The following is a 12,876-nucleotide window of genomic DNA, read 5'->3' on the forward strand; positions in this document are numbered from 1 at the left end:
TAATACAAACAACAAAAGCAATTTACAAGGACAAATGAGAGTAATAAATGGCTTGGTAATTAGTTGTTATAAATTAACAGTGCAAAATATATTTGCAGCTTAGTTACATTCATAATTACAAGACTTATGATTTTCTTTTATATATCGTTATTATACTTAATTTTAACTAATAATAAATTATCATATATATATATATATGTGTGTGTATTAAATTACATTATATAAATATTACAAATCATAGATGCGATGTACAGGACAATGCATCTGTAAACCAATTTAATCGCATGTATATCCATAAACATAGAGTAAAATAAATACAAAACATTGTATTTTAATTATAGAAATATATGTAATAAGTTAAAAGATATTAGCTCCAATTCTCGTCTCAATTTCTCCTCTTGTTGAATATTATCAAACCATCTTGAAACGTGAATATATTGTGCCTTTTGGTGAAGGCTTAATCCTTTCTGTAAAAAAAAAAATAGTAAACTATGAGAATATATTATAAAGACACATATATTATATATATATCACTATAATTTATTTTATAACAATGAGCTGTTACCATGATGGAATGTAAAACATAGTACAACGCAATATCTGCAATAGTCTTTTTTGTACCAATTATATATGGTACATCTTTTAATATTGTATTCAGTTCCTATAATTAAAAGTCAGATTAATATTATATTAATTTTCAGTATAAAACACATGCTATATATATATATATAATAATATATATAAAACATGTGTTATATATTACATATATATGACACTTGCATTTAATATTCTTTTAGCATTAGCAGGAACATCTGCATAATTGATACAGATTACAATATATTCTAGCCACTGCTGTATCAATGCTTGTGTTTCTTTTTCATTGCTAAGTATATCAGAACATTTTGAACGCCTTACAAGTGCTTGCACAATAGTGCTAAAGCCTTGAATGGCTGGTAAATTCTTTTCTGCATACTCTGGAATAAATACTATCTGAAACAACCAATTTGTGTGACTAGATATGTGTTACATATATATATATATATATATATATGTGTGTGTGTGTACATATCAAGTTATAAAATAAATCTCTCATACTTCATGTGATGTATATTGTATTCGGATACATAATGGAATACTGTCATTACTGAACACATTTATAATTATATTTTATACATATACACTTATATAAATGATACCGGGTACACAAAACTACACATGGAGCAAGGAATCACAAACATTTTTATGAAATAGTTTAATACTCACATTTTTATCTGAAATTTGCAACTTTCCTGGAGAAACATCGAGATATCGCGCTATTCTTTCTACACATTCGATATTACACAAACCCATGTTAAACAAAAATGTAAACGCAATATAACATTCAGTAAAAAGGTTAAAATCAGTTGAAATGAACCAAAAGGCTTCTTTCTGCAAAGTCACTAGATAAGCGACTACTAGTGACTATCTCTGGTGTCTCGTTGTCCAACATTGCGCCGTGCGTGTCTGACGATGATTCGCTGAAGGCGAAATGGAAAGACGGGAAAATGCTTATTCGGCAGTGAAAGGTTAATCACTGAATCTGTCTCAAGTTTAAAGATAATTTATTACAAACTCAAATGAATATGCTAATGTACGAGGAACTCGTGTAGACGTGATCGCATGCGAATGACAATAATAACGACATCGCAAGACCGACTATGACACAGAGAACTTAGAAATTAATGACAAGATTACTGTCTAACGACATGAACAATTAAGATCTCGCGACGTAACTTAAAAAGAGGAAAATAATACATCTTACAGAGCGCTACTTATAACTTATCGCTGTGTTTTATAAAAGGTACGTATGACGCACGCAATACGCTGGACACTTGTATCTCTTAACCAACAGAGTATTTTCTAGAGAGGAAACTGAAAAAGAACAGACTTAAGCGCCGCAGCTAATATGTAGGGTTCACACTGCGTCCGGCATCCAACGTACGACGTCCGATATCCAATAGGAGAGCTTGTTTTCTTGATATATAGCTAACAATATCTTGTTGCATCTAGTGCCGGAGATAGCTCGGCTACCTTCTAGTCTACCAGCCGCAGGGTTGCGTACAATTGATAGCATTTATGCCAAAATGTATGTGATACCAGCAGAGATGGTTCTCCGATTTGGATCTTGAACGGCTTCTGCAATGACGGTCCGATGAAACATGTGACTCGCTGCGTGATAAATGTGTTTCCAGTTTTTCTACCCTATCCAGCAGCGTAGACATTTGCGAATCCATTGAGGTAGCTTGAGTTGGTGTTAAAGTTGCGACAGTGTTATTACCAATGGGTAATACATCCATTATTCGGTCTGCCAGTTCCTCAAGATCATATTTTGTAGCTGTTAAAGTAGCCTGTATTTGTTGTAGCAGGCGCTGCAACCATAAGGACCTAAGTACTTCTTCAGACACGCTGTTTTGCGCAAGGTCCCTCATTCTGCGAAGCACCTGTGACGGACGGCGATCGCTTAGATCAACCTCATCTAACAATTCACGCAGTTTTCTTTCGGCACTATTTTCTTTCGCGAACTTTTCGATTAACCTATATTTGAGAATGAGGTACTTTATATCTGCCGCGGGAGGTTTAAGCACAAAGTCACTAACCACTGTCAGAGAAGTGTCGTCAAGGCACTGTATCACATAATTGTATTTGATTACGTCTACCGTTATATCCGCTATACGGAACAGGGCTTCTATCTTCACAAACCATAGATCCGGCTTCGTTTTCCAAAAAGGTATGGGTTTTATTTCGAATCGCGAAAGCGCGTGCACTTCATCGTATATACGCGCCGACATACCGCTAGCCTGATCGCCTGAACGAGAACCGCTTGAGCCACTGGCCATGTCGACGACAAAATCTTGTGTAAAAAAGATTGCACGGACGCGACGCGATCACATCAGGATCACCAGTTGTGGGGGCTAACGTGTCTCGTTACCCAACAAGGCGCCGTGCGTGTTTAACGCCAACGTTGAATGGAAAGGCGGGAAAATGCTTATTCGGCAGTGAAAGGTTTATCACTGAATCTATTTCAAGTTTAAAGATGATTTACAAACTCAAAATATTACGAACGTCCTCACAAACTAATTGCCGTGTTTTTATAACTGTACGCTTTACGCGCGCAATACAATGCAATACAAAGGACGCTTGTCCCGCTAACTCTATAGGTTTTTCTAGAGAGGAAACTCTTAACTGAAACTGAAAAAGAACAGACTTGAGCGCCGCAGCAGCGCCTACAACGCCACACTGAAGGTCTGTTCTTTATTGCTGAACTTTTGCACCAGTTTTCATCTTTTTTCCTTTTCCCTTCTCCTGCATACCTATCATGGAATAAAGTCGGAATGGATTCCGATCGGAATTGTTCAATTATTCCCTAGATTTCTATTGTGTTTTTTAGGGAAAACGAAATAATTCCGATCGGAATCCATATTCCGACTTTGTTCCATGATAGGTGGAGAGAAAAGGAAGAAAGATGAACTAGTGCAAAAGTTCAGCAATAAAGAACAGACCTTGAATATCTGACTAACACCCTCTAACTAAACGTTTAAGCAAGTATTATAAAAATATTTAAAAAATATATACATATATATTCCAATAAAAAGAGTTATAGCAATATTATTTTTTATAAATAAGTATTTTAAAAAGAGATTTCAAATCATAGAATCATATTTGAACCGCTCTGTACCTCTCTCTAAAAATAAATCTTGCACTCTCTAAACTTTTATCAAGAATTTTTAATTAATATTTTATATAAATTAATAAAAAAAAATATATATGTATTCGTTAAAACTTGTCAAATTTCTTTAATAAACACATTATTCTAAAAAAACGCGTTGTAATTAACACATCGTAAGATTTTATTCCCATGTAGAAAAGTACTACTGAGCAAGGAGTATTTTGAGGCACTACTCACCACTACTGCACTACTACACTACAGCACTACTGTAGTAGTGCTGAGTAGTGCCTCAAAATACTCCTAGTGCTCAGTAGTACTTTTCTACAAAAGATTATTTAATAAAAAGCATGAAAATAATTAATCATTACTACCATTACTCTAATATATGCTGTGATAAGGATTTATTTGCAAAGAACGAGACGAGATACACACACGTAAATGACTTTATAATATATGCAGCTCCAAATGGTTCATTATACGAAATATGCTGCCAGTTGTGCCATTTTGTCCTTTGGTGGTTTAGCTTTGCCTCGGTTACGACTCTTTGCATGACCCCGAGCACGCGTGACAACTGGTTTCGAAGCTACTGCACGATGCTTTTCTACTAACGCAGCAAAAGCTGGGGTGCAAAACACGCAGCCAGACATTTCGGTCACTTCGTTGGGGAGTTTACTTTTATCCTAAAACCAAAAAAGATATACAGTTGCATAGTCGTTTCAGCATAAGCTACTTATATTCCTCACCTGTTTGTATTCGACGGTTACTAATTGTGCGCCACAATCACACGTATCTGTATCAACTGTTACTTTATGCGCATTCTCAAATAGATGGATAATAACGTCGCAACGATTACATCCCAATTTCCACTTAGGTGCGGCCGAAGGATCGAGTACAAGTATACCTAGATCACATTCCAAACAACTGGATAAGCCATTTGAATTCATACCATGTGGACATGTTGGATGCGTGCACGAATTGCAACCGCTCATTCCTTTTTTCATATCCCTAAATTAAAAAAAATATTCAGTCTTCCTTTAACATTTAATTACAATACATACAACTGTGTGAACATACCTGAATGGTGGATTGTTATAACAGTATGGACAAAATGTATAACTTTTTCCTCGTGTTCCGGTCGACCATGAAAGTAATTCAAAGTCGTCCAATGGACATTTTAATTCTTTGTATATTCGTATGTTCCCATTTTGTGGTAAGTTGTAAGTTTCATTACAATGCGCGCAATGCATTCTAGACGGTTTAGTTTGTATGTATTTCATGTATCGACGACATTTACCACATCTACAACATAAATCAATAATAAGAGATTGAAAGAAGAGCGGATAAATGTAATGTAGTTATACAAAGCAAACAATAAATATAATTATCATTATAATTGTTTACCTGGAGTGTGCTTTGCCGGAAGCTGATAGCGGCGAAAACGATACTTCGAACAATTGATCCATAGCTTCTATACTTTGTACAAAGTAATGAAATTTTTGTTTAAAAATTTCTACGGTATGTTGTAGTACAGCATGAAAGTCAGCTCGACCTAATGCTATTAGATTTAGTTGTTCTTCTACTGCAGATCTCATCGTGGGTAAAACCAATTCAGGATCTATCTAACATAAAGGGAATACATGTGTTTTATATAAGATTTATCATTGCATTATGTAGAAAAAATAAAATCAAAGATACCTTTTGGTATCCATGAACCAAAACAATACCAAGAGAAGTAGGTATTAATTTTCTGCCTGCTGCAACAGTAACATAATTTCTAATGCAGATATTATTTATATGTACAGGAATCGAAGCATCTGTTCCGATGCCATGTTTTTCCATGAGAGATATTAATTCTGCCTCTGTTAAATAATCTGGCGGTTGTGTATAACATTCAACTAATTTGGCCTATAACAATCAAAGAAGATATTCTACATTACACGTTATTTTGTATAATACTTTTTTTACTTTTTTCTTTTTGAAATGTGGCTAAAAATGTAACGTAAAAGCAAATGTAACGTAATAAAAATATCTTTTACCTCTTGTATATTTACTTTCTCATCGAATATAAATTTCGGCAGGGTATCACTATTGCCAAGCGCTTGCCAAGGAAGAATACTCGTGTAGCCAGGACTTAATAGACTGTGACCAGTAACTGTAAATATTTCCATGCCTATCTCAAATTTTATTGTAGTACTCAAGTACCTACAATCCCGTGCCAGCTACAATTCGAAAATCAAAAGAGAGAGAGAGAGAGAGAGAGAGAGAGAGAGAGAGAGAGAGAGAGAGAGAAAGAGAGAAATACATACATGTAATATATATAATACAAGTAAGGATTACTACTTCACAGTATATCAAATATATTAATTTTCAACATACCGTAGCGATAAAATGTCGCGTTATATAATCATACAATCTCCACAAATCACCATCGAGTTCGTTTCTGGTTGCATGTTTCATAGGTGTTATAGGCGGATGATCACCTGCATCGTGACCTTTCTTTGGTCTATTGATTCCAGTTGCTATTATCTTGCGAACTTCCTCGCCCCATTCCGAGCTATTCTGCTGTTGTTTCAGTGTTGAACTTGAATAAAATAAAAATTATTGTAATATCGAATATGACATATGAATCATACATGTGCAAATTAAAAATAATCACTAAACAATCGAGCAGTAAGATTCTTACAGCAGATCAAAATTTTCAGGATATGATGTTGTCTCTGTTCTTGGATAACTTATATATCCTTGAGTATAAAGTCTTTCTGCAATTTGCATAGCGTGCTGTGGACCCATACCCAATCCAGAACTAGCAACTCGCATCAATTCCACTGTATTTAATGCTATTGGTCGCGATTTGGTTTTTTCTGTGCTCTGTATACTCACTACGCTATATATAAATTTACTTCAAATGATGTAGTCTTTCTAACATATTTAAATATTTAAATATGTACAACTCACGTTGCTTGATCATATTCTTTAACGTGGCTTAAAAACATGCTTGCAACTTCTTTGTCAAAAGAACGTACACGATTCCAACTTAATACAATATCCTGACCATCGGAAGACTTCACAGTTACCTTAAGTAACAAAAAGATAATATTATTTAATGTCATCACATAGATAATTCAAAATCCAAATAGAAAATCTAAGAAAATGTTTGTATAGGAATTTTAAAATACAATATATAGTCACTTACCTGCAATATCCAATATGGGTCTGGCTTGAAAGTCTGAATTTCATCGTGTCTTTGTACACAGAACCCTAACGTTGGTGTTTGACAAGGACCGTAAGAAATAAGAGATACGTCTAAATCTCCATACTTGCCCTAAAAGCATAATAACATTCATATGTATTCTAAAATGCTTAAAACATGACAAGGCAAAAATGATGACATACTTGGAAAAATTTAGTTTGATATCTAGTAAATGCACAGCCTATTCGCAAATCTAACTCCTGACGTGCATCGACACTTTTTGCTTCATTCTCATTGGGCTTTATCAGATTAGCCAAAGCAGATTTTATATCTTTCTCTGTAATGGCAGAAAATCGTGCTCGCCATATGTCCTATTAAAAAAAGGCTTCATTTATTAATACAGTAAAAATATTTAAGTTATAATCAGCAATTCATTATAAAAAAATTGAATAGTTTTAATATCTGTAAGTATAATGCATAAGCTACTTGCATTTATGTGTAATTTCCTATGCATTCCTTGCTGCACTGCATTTATAACTTCGAAGCAAATATTTTCACCCTCTTTATCGCAATCTAGCCACAATACTAAATAATCGCAATGAGCTCCTTCTTTGGCCAAAAAATATGGTATTTTTAGTTTCGGTACCGCTTCCTTTTTCTCGGTTGAGCAGGAGAATAATTCTGCCTAAAATATACAGCAAAACAAAAATATAATTATTATACAGAATAAAAAATGCCGTACACCTAATCTTACCGGATCTACTTTATCCCAATTGTTATATTTTCCAATAAAATCCAACGTCATGACGTGTCCACATACAGAAGTCATTTTAAAATTGACGGTCTCGAATCTAAATTGGCCAACCCATTCATGGACGGAACAAGAGCCATTCAATCCTGAAGACATTCGTAGAGAAAATTCACAAAAAGGAATGTGAAAGGGGAAATAATTCAAGCAAATAAAGCACCTTTTCTAGTACTACATCGTCCACTGCTCAATATATTGGCGAGGGATGCTGCCAAAGAGGGTTTTTCAGCTACCATCAAAGCGGTCTTCATTTTAGCGTGATATTTCGTGTTTACCTAGTATTACAATTAATAAACAACTTGTATCAGTTTTACTGGTATATACAAGCCGATCTGAACGAAGACATTACTTGCCACACTTGACATTATTTCGAATATTTCAATTTGATATGAGCGAAATGACATTTCAATAGCACATTGTAAAATGTTTTTCACGTATTGCGCGCCACGACGCATTGGTGGTGTATTTAGTAAACAGCTATATTGAAATACTTGATAATGTAGGTACAGTCGAACAGTTACCGATAGAGGGATTCAATTTCCCTCCGTATTAAAGAAATTGGCTGAAGAGGGCAGGACTAGCCGCGAAGCGCTAGGCGCATATCTATTTTACCGACATTATTTACATCTATTTAAATTGGCCTGAAATCTATAAGTGGATTATTATTCTATTGAATGACGTTAAATCTAATCACAATTAATAATAAAAAAAGATTAATGCTACACGTCGATGTGCATTATTTCGAGCATAAGTACAAAAACGATTACGCAATGATCTCGAACGTATGTATTTTAAATTTAATCGAATGTTTCCTATCATTAATGTAATCGCTATTAAAATTTTGAAAAAGATACTATTATTTTTCGCTTTATTTATTTTTAAGCTTACTCGATATATATCTATTATATTATCAAACACGAGCGTTTAATAATTAATTTCGACTTGCAGAACTTGAAAAGATTTCGTGCTTCTCGCTTCTGACATATATAATTCAATACGGCTGCGCACAGCGAAGAAATAAGAATAATATAAATGATGATAATAATAAATTGAAACAGCCCAGAAAGGAGTATTGATTGTGAATTATAATAATGTACATATATATATATATATATATACACTATGAGCAAAATTGTAAGTATTATACATAAGTATTACTGTACATTCTTAACGCGAAGCTACTCCAAAAATGTTACAAAAAGCTATTATGGAATCGAATATACGAGTCTAGCGAATCAACCTCTGCTGTCCGCTAAAGGCAACAAATTCTGTAGCCATCGCATCTGGTCGCACCGCGCGCACTGCAGGATCGAGAAAGTCAAGTCCGTCGAATGATTCAGGGTGGGTGTTGGGGGACAGGACGGCGAGATGAGTAGGGGGGGGGATGCACGATATACGAAATCTGTGTAACACACCGTGCGGTCCGTGCGTAATATCGGATCAGTAATCAGTTCAGTTGGTGACTGTACCGCGGAGCGAGCAGTGGTGGACTCTCTGAAGCTGGGGATCGCAATTTTCAAACTAGTTCCGTCACGTCTACCGTTTTCCTTCTCTTCAAGGTACAGCAAATAGCAACAACAAAGCAGCAGACAGGACGACACAGAGGACGGTGACGGCTGTGGTGATAGTGACGGTGGTGGTATAGTGGTGGTTGCGACAACGGCGGTGGCGGCGGCGACGACAACTCCTTATGGGGGTGCTCGCGTTGACGGTCACACGCGTGCCCGGATGTGGACCACGGACGTACGGACGTCCAAGGACAGCGCGAGGAAGAATGGTGAGGTGACTTCGCCCTGGGCGCGGTGTACCCAGCAGGAAAGAGAGCTGCGAAAGTGAGTTACGCGGGCGGACAGGGTCGGCCGGTATGTGCACGCGGTCTCGTCGGAGCGGGATAGCGGTCATCTTGGCGATCATCCTTTTCTCGCGGATCCGCTACTGTCAGAGCGGTGCACTCGACGTAACCCCGTGTAACGTCATCGCCGATGGACGGGAGCTGCTATGCCGTGGCGCCAATCTACTCTCCATTGAACTCATCTCTGATATTCATCTGTCAAAAGCTATTGTTCCTGTTAATGTTACGAAAATGTGAGTACCGCTTATTCGTGCACTTTGCATCAATCTCGACACTCCTCCACGAAAGACTGAAGGATTGATTGGATTGGAAAGTGATCGCCACGTGAGATGGACTCTCTGCTTTTCTGTATCTCTACGATTTTGCAAAATGATGCCTATCGCGCAAAGTGAAATTTTGTTATAAAATGACAAGTGTATTCGAATCGTAATTGTTTTCCGTGATATGTATAATACATTTTCTGTTTCTATTTATGCTTCCGAAAATGAAAATATCATCGCACATTGAATTATGCAATACTGAAAAAACAAAACACGATATTTTTTCGAATGTATATAGCGTTGCGTAAATTGATTAAATCTTTGCAGTTGCAGTTAGAAGGTAAATGTAACGGACGCTTGTCATCGCGCGCCCTACATACGATTCTAGGCCTTGCGGACCCGTCACGTCTATACTGAAAAAATATCGCTCTGTATTTTTGCTTTTAATTACTTAAAGCACATTTTACGATGAGCGAGATATAGGAGAATGGGAAAGTGATACTTTTTAAATATGCAAATGACTTGTCTTTGACGCGTGTCCTTTTCAGGTTTTTTTGTCGGTTTATCGTTTTCATCGACCGCATCAGTTCTAAAGTAATCGGGCGAAAACTTTCGATTGAGCGATAGGGAAGATAAAACAAGTAATGCCATACTCTATACATACACCACGATGCGACCTACATTCCAAATGGGACGACAATCAGTATTCTATGGATCGTGATTTAGGATCAAGAAAACGAGCGAATTGTAGTCACATTCTTCACTTCATTCTTTTTCTCCTCGAGTTATACTCCCGACTTGTAGTTTTATCATCTATAACGAATGCCTTTCTATGAAAAATATCCCTTTAACTTTTCTCTTTATCGAAATTTGCGTAAAACTGCGAATTGATCTAATTCGACGCTTGCCTCCTTGAAAAGTAACAGCTCGGCTTTCGCTGCCGTGAGATATTTCGAGTGGTCTCCGGCCCCTTTCTGACAAAATAAAACAGTAAAAAGAAATACGAATAGACGCAATATCTTAACTGTTATTGCGCTGCTTCTCTCACAGTCACTCTCGGGACGGCTCATCTTAATTTATTAATAAATCTTTAAACGTTTCGATTGTAATGTTCCTTTTCAAGAATATCGTAATAATATCGTAAGAATACGGAAAGTGTGCCATTCATCATTCTCTTCACGTTCATGACGCAGTACGACCGTGACATCTATTGCGAAAATAATTCCATTCTCGAACTTGATTAATTTTACTTGCGAATAAAAACAATCAAGATTTGTATAAGCATTGTTCTGAATACTGTACCGATCGTATTATTATTATTATTATTATTATTATTATTATTATTATTATTATGAAAGTTCAAGTATCAAACAAGTTTCTTTCCGAAAGCTTTTAAAGGTAACGTTTTGCTGCAATTTTTTTTATTTATATAAGTATTTGTAACACAATGAATGACATTTTTATAACGATATATGTTGCATATGTGCGTGTCTGTGTGTGTAATATTTTCCCGAATACCTTAGAAGTACAAAGCTGGTAAATTCAAGCTGGCCTTGAGTATGAAACATCGAAAGTTTTCAAAGGCCCACCTGTAACGGAATCATGATCCCGAAAGCGTAATTAGAACCCAATGTTCGTGCGCGTCGTCGAGAAAGTTCCATTGGAACTTAAAAAAAAAAGTCTGCGTCAAAGTATCGTAAGACGCCACTGCTTATACTTTTTCTATTTTAAGACGAATGAACGAGAGGAAAAATACTGTACGTTCGCTGACACAACGCGAACATCGCGAGCAACTGGATCTCGTTCCACGTTTTCTATCAAAATCCAAGTAAATTATTTGTCAACGTTTTAAAATAAGCGCAGAAATATTAAACGATTAGGCTGTAATTTTTCGAAAAATGCTGAATAATTGGGAGTAATAGAAAGGAGCGTTATATACACATTACAATAAGTCACGTAAGTCGATGAATAGTGGTCGCGTGCGAACAAAGTTGTCGTGTTGGGCACGGGGGCAAATGTACTCATTAGCCATTTACTTTGCGATGATAATCTTACACGAACACAGATTAGATTTCATGTTACTGGTATTCATTTTTATTGTTTCTATACCAACACAACATAAGATGTCACTGTCATTATTGATACACACATTTCCTTTCTTTTATATTTCAAATAATCACTTAATGTCAAATGCGCATACCAAGAAAAAAAAATTATTCATTTGACTAAATTAATTTAGTTTTTGTCTTTATTTCTTTATTACACACTTATTATATGGAATACCGCGCTGTCTCTTCGTCCCGTTTGGTAAACGGATAAGTAGACATCGATCCATTCTGAGCAAAGGAGGTCGAAAGACTCATAAAAATGGGCCAGAATCCGCGCAACCCTCGGTCCGCTCTTCTCAATTCACGTTCACGCGACGCAAGAACAAAAATGTCGATTCGTACGAATTTTCTCGATATTCTCCTTTTTCTTTTCAGACTGTCGCAAAAGCGCTACATCGTTTTTAATCAATGTTTTATGCTGATTTTTACAAGTTGCTTGTTTCGTTATTATCGATCGAAGTGAGGTAGTTCTGCAAGAGATCAAGTCTAAGATAATTTTCTTATATTAACACTGAGAAAAAAAAGTATATTGATGTGTTATTATATAACTATAATTAATACAAATAGAAAGGGCGATGTAAGAGTCAAGTAAAATTTCATTTAAAAATAATACAATTATTTACTTTCAAATTTTTAAAAATAATAGAATATAAATATAAAAATATATAAAAAATAGAATATCAAAAATTACTTAAAAATGACATGATGGACATTTTTCTGTGAAGACTCGCATTATTAAAATAGAGAATGTATACGACCGATCTTCTGACGAATGATTTTATCCGCCGTTTTTAATGTCTGAGGAGGGCTCAATCCGAGAGCCGAAACTTGTTACGCAATGTCCATCATGTCATTTTTAAATAATTTTTGATATTCTATTTTTTATATATTTTTATATTTATATTCTATTATTTTTTAAAATTTGAAATTAAATATATATATTGTATTATTT

At 35.5% G+C, this 12,876-nt stretch overlaps 3 protein-coding genes across 3 annotated transcripts; all 3 read right to left on the reverse strand.

The window, feature by feature from the left end:
• Positions 1-286: 286 nt before the first annotated feature.
• On the reverse strand, positions 287-1,419 carry AIMP3 (aaRS-interacting multifunctional protein 3). The gene is made up of 4 exons (XM_018551094.1): positions 1,264-1,419; positions 781-990; positions 566-661; positions 287-467 (listed from the first exon to the last, which is right to left on the reverse strand). The coding sequence occupies exons 1-4, from the start codon at positions 1,348-1,350 to the stop codon at positions 336-338; spliced, it is 525 nt and encodes a 174-aa protein (XP_018406596.1). The 5' UTR covers positions 1,351-1,419; the 3' UTR covers positions 287-335.
• Positions 1,420-2,078: 659 nt separating this feature from the next.
• Positions 2,079-2,876, reverse strand: LOC108782735 (uncharacterized). The gene has a single exon (XM_018551088.1). It carries the CDS (start codon positions 2,874-2,876, stop codon positions 2,079-2,081), a length of 798 nt encoding a protein of 265 aa, XP_018406590.1.
• A 1,222-nt stretch (positions 2,877-4,098) lies between these two features.
• Positions 4,099-8,089, reverse strand: Top3beta (DNA topoisomerase 3-beta). The gene is made up of 14 exons (XM_018551090.1): positions 7,865-8,089; positions 7,651-7,793; positions 7,387-7,581; positions 7,100-7,267; positions 6,900-7,028; positions 6,662-6,780; positions 6,390-6,590; positions 6,083-6,287; positions 5,743-5,925; positions 5,402-5,611; positions 5,108-5,325; positions 4,781-5,005; positions 4,450-4,711; positions 4,099-4,386 (listed from the first exon to the last, which is right to left on the reverse strand). The coding sequence occupies exons 1-14, from the start codon at positions 7,953-7,955 to the stop codon at positions 4,180-4,182; spliced, it is 2,556 nt and encodes an 851-aa protein (XP_018406592.1). The 5' UTR covers positions 7,956-8,089; the 3' UTR covers positions 4,099-4,179.
• Between the last annotated feature and the right edge of the window lie 4,787 nt (positions 8,090-12,876).

This window comes from Cyphomyrmex costatus, unplaced genomic scaffold, assembly GCF_001594065.2.
Source record: "Cyphomyrmex costatus isolate MS0001 unplaced genomic scaffold, Ccosl1.0 scaffold1336, whole genome shotgun sequence".
NCBI classification, from domain to species: Eukaryota; Metazoa; Arthropoda; class Insecta; order Hymenoptera; family Formicidae; genus Cyphomyrmex; species Cyphomyrmex costatus.